Below are 8,639 nucleotides of genomic sequence, written 5' to 3'. Positions count from 1 at the left end.
TACCAATCTATAGTAGCAGCTTCTCTACATATTATGGTCCTGAAAAGTTACTGAGGTGGGTGAGGAAGGAGGGACTAGGCAGGAACCTTGGGAAGTTAAATGATTTGCCCAGGATCATAAATAAGACTTGAACTGTGGTCTTCCAGACTCTCAGGCAAGCTCACTATCCACTATGCCAGACTGCTTAATCAAAAAAGCATTATATTGCCAAATTATTTAAGGACCTATTCTCTCTATTTTTGGGGGGAGGAAACCTTTTTATTGTAGGTGCAGTGAGACAGCTGGACACAGTTTAGATGATTCCAATTTTGTTGGCAACATCCAAAGCATCACAGTCTGGAGCAAGACAGACATAAGCTTTCTTCTCTCCATCAGGCTGGATCAGTGTGTTGACGATGTCATACAGCTTCTTTACTGCCTGCTTGATCTGATGCTTGTTGGCCTTGACATCCAGGATGAAAACTAGGGTGTAGTTGTCCTCAATCTTCTTCATAGCAGACTCAGTGGTCAAGGGAAACTTAATGATGGCATAGTGATCAAGCTTGTTTCTCCGAGGGGCACTTTTCTGAGGGTATTTGGGCTGCCTTCTTAGTCTTAGTGTCTTGGGTTGCCAGAAGGTGGGGGATGTTCGGATCTTCTTCTTTTTGTGGCTATGGACACCCTTCAACACCACTTTCTTGGCCTTCAAGGCCTTGGACTTGGCTTTTGTCTTGGGGGGGACAACGGCCTCCTTCTTCGCCTTCGGCGCCATCTTGGGGGAAAAGGCCTGTTCTCTCTATTTTAGTCTTGTCAAAGTTATCACATATTTGGTTCAATTAGAGGAGCAAAATTTGGTAGATAAACTAATATTTGTATATATTATATAAATATTACTCTGGACTCTCCTCTGCTAGACTGTGCCTAATTCTGAAAGCTTGCTAAGTATCCATTCTCTTAATTGTTCTTTTAGTATTATTTCAAAACCAGTTTTCCCTTTTTCCTTTTCAGAAGCATCTCACCCTCCCCCTATTTAAGATAAATCTTTCAAAATATTTCAGATAACAGCCTTTTTGAATCGTGAACTAATACATACTACAAGTAAGATTGTGAAACACACACACACACACACACACAAACACTCCCTTTCTGAAAAAGATGGTGATTGCATCTGCGTGGGATGCAAAAAATGAGAAACATGATTCATTCTCATCAGTTTTTCAAAAATATGAGAGACACTTTTTGGAAGCCAGTTGTCTCCACTGCCTAGGGAGAAGCAAAGACGTGTGTAGGAGTCATCCTTCAGAATGATCTCGAGGTGGCCTTTAGACAGGACTCTGATTTTTTTTTTCACCTAGACCTCAATGAATCTTCTTTCTCTTTTATTAATACAGGGAAAGGTACTTGAGGCCATCAACTTGGCTTTTCAGATTCATTGCTGTTCTTTCCCCCAAGTGCCTTGTACTGTTCAATTTGTTTTGGTTCTGAGTGCCAGGCTGCTGAGGCTGCTGCAGTGCTGAGCATTCCACTTAAATTTGAGCCATGGGGGTAGACTTCAGACTGTTTGTTTAGGGGATTTCACTTTTGTTGCTTCTTAGAGTAAAAAGAGAGGAATTGAATGGGGCAGGCTCTTCACTATTTATTACATTTTTCCTATCCCTTGAGCTTGCTTGACTCAAGATCTTAGCACTTTTGGTCTCCTACCACTCCATTATTTTCCTTTATTGCAATAAAAAGGAAAAAAGAAAATAAACATTAAGAGCCCCTTGACTCTTTCATTACTAGCCTCTGCTTTCTCATTCTTGTCACAGTAAAAAGCAAACATACATATAATAAAAGTTATTAATATTGCCATTTCCCAACTTGGAAGGGAAAAAGAAACTCCTAATTAAATGAATAAATGTAATCCCTTAAGGAAGGAAGAGATTTAAACCATGCCTATATTTGATGAATTGATAACATTTGTCATCTAAGTGATTTTGAGTTCTGTCCATCTATACCTAGTGAAAAAATCTTAATTGTTTCATGTATATCTGTGTTTGATTCTATCTGTCTGTATGTGTGTGGGGGAGAGAGGTAGGAGTTAACCTAATCTACTCTTATCTATACTCTCTGAATCCCTAACTACTTACCAATTGAGGGGACATTTAAAAAGGTCTCAAAATTAATCATGACTTTTGACATCATTTCACTCCTTATGCTAGTATGATAACAAAACAGTCCCCTATCCTCTTTTATTTTATTTTCTTTTATCTCTAGAATGTCTTAGAGCACCTCAGATTTCATTCTTTTTAAAAATGGATTGAATGATTAAATGACCATTCTTACTAAACAATTCAGTGAGGAGGTCAAAATACCAGGAATCAAATAACTGTTAGAAGAAAATGACTGTTTAATGTATTTGGACATAGAAATAGCTCAGATAAATGAGAATTTCCCTTCATATTCAGCATAAAAGTGAATCAAGAAATGCTAAACAATGGCGACAAAAAGAACAATTTAATTCTTTGCTGTATCTACTACTATACGACTACTATAAAATCTCTACTTAATATGAGAACATCATGGAGTAAGAAATGAAGGGCAAAGAGAGTAGACAAAGGATCCATACTCTGACAGGTCAAGCAGGTTACTCCCCAGGCTTGGCACCTCTTTCAAAGCTGGGACAGACCCTTTGTACAGTAGATAGTGCACTGGGCATAGGGTCAGGAACACCCGAATTCAAATACAGCCTCAGGCATTCACTAGCCTGGTGACCTGGAGCAAGTCACTTAACCTCGGTGTCAGTTTCCTCATTTAGCAAATGGGAATAATAATAGTATTTAGCTTCTATAGATATTGTGAGGCTGAAATGTGCTAATAATTATAAAGAGCTTAGCACAACGTCTGGTGCAAAGTAAACATTTCATAAATATCAATCTATTACTGTTATTGTTAATTTTATTATTGCTCTTACCAGATCTGGGTGCTAAGGGGTACTTTGTTGGTCCTTCTGATCTTTCAGAACTCACAAGGTCATAACCTGGTCCAATACATATTCATGGAAGATCAATAATTTCTTGGTTCTTATTTTAAAACTGCTGGGGTGGAGGAGAGAGAGAGAGAGAGGAGAGACAGAAAGAGAGAGAGAGAGGGACTGAGAGAGAGAGAGACAGAGAGAGACAGAGGGAAAGACAGAGAGAGGAGAGACAGAGAGGAGAGAGAGAGAGAGAGAGAGAGAGAGAGAGAGAGAGAGAGAGACAGAGACAGAGACAGAGACAGAGACAAAGAGAGAGAGAGAGACAGAGACAGAGAGACAGAGAGAGAGAGAGAGAGAGAGAGAGAGAGAGAGAGAGAGAGAGAGAGAGAGAGAGAGAGAGCTTATTCAAATGTAGTTCAAGAGCCAATTAAAATACTTTCTGGACATCATGGAAATAGACCGAGGATACCTGTACATGCTATGAAAGGAGGAAGATATTTTCTACCATGCATACTCAGAAGTTGATTTACCAAGTCTCCACTATGTTTGCTCTTAGGCAGCGTATATCATTTTTGATATAGGGAAGACTATGCTGTATGTTCTTTAAGAATTGATCCCTTGGTCTACCACACAGGACTGGGAGCAGAGCACAATTTTGTGTGGATCATGCCATTTCAAATAGAACAGGAGCCCTAGGGGACTAAATCTTACAGGGGGCTATTGTAGATTCCAGACTTCTGTGATGGCAATCAAATTAGGATCTTTTGCCATTTTTGTTTTACTGAAAGTGCTTCCCACTGAATAATGTAATTGAAGAAGATCTTCCCCTTCCATTGATGGGCCTGCCCACTGAAGAAAGCTTGATTAGGAGAGTTGTTTTGCAAGGGGGTCCCAAGTACCCTTTGTTTTCTCTATTGAAGCACTGGGTCAGGAGGTTGTGTTCTCTGTCTCTGAAAAGTGTATAAATACTCTGAAAAAAAACTTGTGGTTTACTGACTGGAAGTGTTTGTTTGGCCAGATGAGGACTCTGGGAAGCTGCTAAAGAACACACCAGCTTGGAAAACCCAGATGTTGGTGCTTTCTTATTGGTCAAACTGTTGGGCCTGTTTGTTGATAGGCAGAGGATGCCATATCTGATGATGTTTGACTTTTCTGTATTTTCTTTGAAGTTCAGGGTGCTGATTTCCCTAAACTAGGTGAATTATATATGTACTTGGTTAAATGAATAATACATGTGTTTGTTTAAAGTGATAATTAACCCCTCAAAAGTTGCCTTTTAAAGAAGCAGATCAAAAACTTGTGATAGAAGGCCCCTCTGTTTATGTTGGGGTGCTTACTGATACAACTTCTTAACCCACCAATGCTAAAGACAGCTTCAAAGGTCAGTGGGAAGGGTCTATCACCTGGCAGAGAGAGGAGCTTGGTCATGCCCATGACCCAGCTCCAGATAGCTGTAGCCACTACTGAAATGGAGGCTGCTTCTGGAGACCTCCACTTAACAAAGCTCAAAAGTCAAACAATTGCCTGGAAAAATGAGCAAACAGGGAAAAAAGAAACAGACTATAGAATCTTACTTTTTCCAGGAAGATGCATTTTCTTACATCATTGGTCACAAGGTGACAAGGAAGACCAAAAGATATAACCAGAACCTCCACATCCAAAGCTTCTCAGGAAAATAGGAATTGGTCTCAAGCCACAGAAGAGCACAAAAAAGGATTTTAAAAATCAGCTAAGTGAAGTAGAGGAAAAATTGGGAAGAGAAATTGGAGTGATGCAAAAAAATCATGAAAAATAAGTCAACAGCTTGCTAAAGGAATCCCTTCAGTGATGAAGAAAATAATACTTTTAAAAGTAAAATAATTAAAGTTAGAATAATGCAAATGGCAAAAATGATCCAAAAACCCAATGAGGAGAAGAATGCCTTAAAAAGTAGAATGTGCCAAATGGAAAAAGAGGTCCAAAAGCTCACTGAAGAAAAAAAATTCTTTAAAAATTATAATGGAGCAAATTACTTTATGATAAACCAAATGATAAACCAAGAAATTATAAAACAGAACCAAAAGAATGAAATTCTGGGTCTAGAATATCAAGGCAGTTTTCCTTGATAATTTCTTAGAAGATGATGTGTAGGCTCTTTTTTGATCATGGTTTTCAGGTAAACTAATAATTTTTAAGTTATCTCTCCTGAATCTATTTTCCAAGTCAGTGATTTTTCCAATGAGATATCTCACATTGTCTTCTATTTTTTTCATTCTTTGGGTTTTGTTTTATAATTTCCTGATTTCTCATAAAACCATTAGCTTCTATCTCCTCCATTCTAATTTCTAAAGGATTATTTTCTTCAGTGAGTTTTTGGACCTCCTTTTCCATGTGGCCAATTCTGCTTTTTAAGGCATTCTTTTCCTCATTGGTTTTTTGGACCTCTTTTTTCATTTGAGGAAGTCTATTTTTAAAGGTTTTATTTCTTCAGTAGTGTTTTTTTTGGATTGCATTTAGCAAAGTGTTAATTCATTTTTCATGATTTTATTTCATTGCTCTCATTTCTTTTTGCAATTTTTCCTCCACCTCTCTTACTTGATTTTCAGAGCATGTTTTAAACTCTTTCGTGGCCTGAGATCATTTCATATTATTTTTGAAGGCTTTGAATGTAAGAGCTTTGACCTTGCTACCTTCCTCTAGTTGCACTCTTTGGCCTTCCTCAGGTTGTATAGAAAATAACCTTCTACAGTCTTATTTTTCTCATTTTAGGGCATTTTCTCTGTCAATTCCTTATGAGCCCATTGTCAAGTGGAGGCTATACTACCCCAGGCTTCAGAGGTTTTATGTAGCTGCTCTCTGAGATGTCTCTAGGGACCTGTAATTTCTCAGTTCCTCCAAGGTGGCATAAAGGGAGAGGTGTTTACTTCCCTTCTGGACTGCATTCTGATTGGTGAGAAACCACAAACACTCTTTTCTGCCATGGAACTGCAAGTAGGATTCCCTCTCCACAGCCGTGACTAAATCTGTCACACCAGTACTCCTTCTCACCCACAGACTACCAATCTGATCTGAGATCCAGATCCGCCTCTGAATCACCCCATTTTTTGTAGGCTGAGAGTTCCAGAACCAGCTGCTGCTTTGGCAGTGGTTGCTGCCAAGCTTAGGCTGGAGCTAGGTTTGGGTTCCAGACCAATTTCCCCTCTCACCCAGGTCAATGAATTTTCTCACTGACCTTTGAAGCTGTTTTTGGCATTTGTGGGTTGATAAATCTGAAAACCACTGTAGTTGCCCATGATTCAGCACTCTGAAGGCTCCTTTAATTCTTTTGTGACACAAAGCCCACACTTGGCTATGTTCTGCTCTGAGCTAAGGGCCATAGACCCTTTCCATCAGACTTCCAGGTTGTCTTAGGCTGGAATTCTGTTTTACTCTGTCATTTTATGGCTTTTGCTGCCCTAGAATTTGTTTAGTGTCATTTTTAGAGGTATTTTGAGGGCTTTGGGGGGAAAACTCCAGTGGGTCCATGCTTCTACTCCATCATCTGGGCTTTGCCCCCATTTTTCTATATTTTTAACACATACCTGATTCATATTTTAAAGTGAATAATTTTCTATATTCCATTGTAGGGAGGCCTCAGATATGAGTGTAATCTGACCTGTAAGTAATTTTCTTCTCCTGGGACACCAATGTATGTGTATATATATATATATATATATATATATATATATATATATATATATATATATATATATATATATATATATATATATATATATATATATATATATATATATATATATATATATGTATATATATATGTATATATATGTATATATATATGTATATATGTATATATATACATATATACATATATATGTATATATATGTGTGTGTGTGTGTGTGTGATAATCAAAAGAATGTGAAAAAATAAATCTGACCCTCTCGTCAGAGGCCAAGCTTTTATAGGGCTGAACCTCACCATTGTGTGCAAGTACCCAGAAAAAAAGGACATCCTTGATGGAGAAGAGTACTCAGCATCGCTGTCTGGAGATTCAGTCCTATATATATTTAATTTTGTTAGACCATATATGAGTGTGTGTATATATTTATCCATATATTTATACATGTGTGTCTATCTCTATGTATTAATGTTCTTTGAGAATACACAGAAGGGAGAATTACTCCTGTCTGAGAACTTCATGAGATTATGAGATTTTCAATTTGAACTTTGTCTTGTAAAATTTAACTTATGATGGTATGGAAATATAAAAGAAAAACAAAGACTTTGCTTCATATTCTCATAAGTTCTAAGGCACATAAAAATAGCAATGTGTGACTATATTTGTCTTCAAAAATCATGGTTGATTTGGAAGGAGTTAGAGAGTATTGATACAAGATTACGTATCTTCAGAAAAAAATCCATTTAGTCCTTCTATCTTTGCTGTCATCCTATATCTCTCCTTCAAAGCCTCTCTAAGAGTATACTACAACATAAGCAAAATAGACATCCATGTAGTTAAATTTCCCTGTCACTATTATTTCATGCTTTTGTGTCAGGTTTGTTACATTTCTCCCCCAAATCATCACCCATTTCCTCATTTCTTTCTGTATTGTGACCACAATACAGTTTCCATTTTTGCCTTCATTAGTTTTCCTTTACTTATGTGCTTGGTATGTAATGTCATATCTTTTTGATTAACAATGCCATCCCATTGTTATTTTTGTCTATTCTCTTAATTTTGGATATGATATACTCTAATTGTCATATTCCAAAGAAAAATTTGTAACCTTTCTTTAAAATCTCTGGTTCACTTTTAAAAATTATATTGCATGCCACACATTTCTGTAGATATCTGAGGCCATGAGTTTCATTGCTGATTCTTTATCTGGATCTTGTCTCCTGTGAATTACTAGATCTATCTTGGCAAATGTAAGTGATTTTTTTCCCATTACTTTCCACTTTCAGTTTAAATCTCTCTTGAACAGAAAAGAGAGATAGGGTTAAGTTATAAGCTTGAAGAGTCTGAGTGATTTAGACCTCTTGGAGGAGATAATCTTAAACATTCCCTTAGCTCAATTTCTCATTTACAGATTAGAGATCATCCTTTGCCTTGCTTATCCAATGCCAAGGTTTCCATATCTTTCCCTTCAAAAAACTGTGAGGCTGGATGGCAGATTGAGTATCAAAGTCAATAGACAAGTGCTTTATTAGTGTGATCACTTACAGGCTGAAAAGTCTAGCCTGTATGGCTTTTCAATTGTTGGATATCAGGAGTTCTTATGAGTTCATGATAAATTTCCTGATGTTTGAGGCTGGACCTTACTCAGGTCAGTCCCTTGGTAGTTTAGTAGTTAGTAGAACAAAACATGTTATTCATCAATTAGTAGTAAGGGATTTACTAAGCCAGATTTACTTAGCCAGGAGAATACTCGACAAAGAAAAGAACAAGGGACACTTCCAGCTGATTTAGCTGAGAGACTCTCCCATAATAATCCACCAGCCAAGTAGCGGTTTTAAGGATGGATAAGAGTCTATTTCTGCCTAAGACTAAAATTTTCTGTTTCTTAAAGTAAGTGCAGATTCATTGCTAATAATTCTGGCACACACTCACACACACACACACGCACATACACACATCTGCCCACAAACTCTGCCTAAAAAACATGCCTCCTTGGGCAACTAGATGGTGTAGTGGATAGAGTGTTGGAGTTGGGTAACAAGATA

The 8,639-nt window shown here is 37.5% G+C and overlaps 1 protein-coding gene across 1 annotated transcript; it reads right to left on the bottom strand.

Annotated features, from left to right (window-relative positions):
* Nucleotides 1-254: 254 nt before the first annotated feature.
* On the bottom strand, nt 255-760 carry LOC140503116 (large ribosomal subunit protein uL23-like). The gene has a single exon (XM_072606958.1). It carries the CDS (start codon nt 749-751, stop codon nt 293-295), a length of 459 nt encoding a protein of 152 aa, XP_072463059.1. The 5' UTR covers nt 752-760; the 3' UTR covers nt 255-292.
* Between the last annotated feature and the right edge of the window lie 7,879 nt (nt 761-8,639).

This window comes from Notamacropus eugenii, chromosome 5, assembly GCF_028372415.1.
Source record: "Notamacropus eugenii isolate mMacEug1 chromosome 5, mMacEug1.pri_v2, whole genome shotgun sequence".
Classification (NCBI taxonomy): domain Eukaryota; kingdom Metazoa; phylum Chordata; class Mammalia; order Diprotodontia; family Macropodidae; genus Notamacropus; species Notamacropus eugenii.
This window is presented reverse-complemented; position numbering and strand designations above follow the sequence as displayed.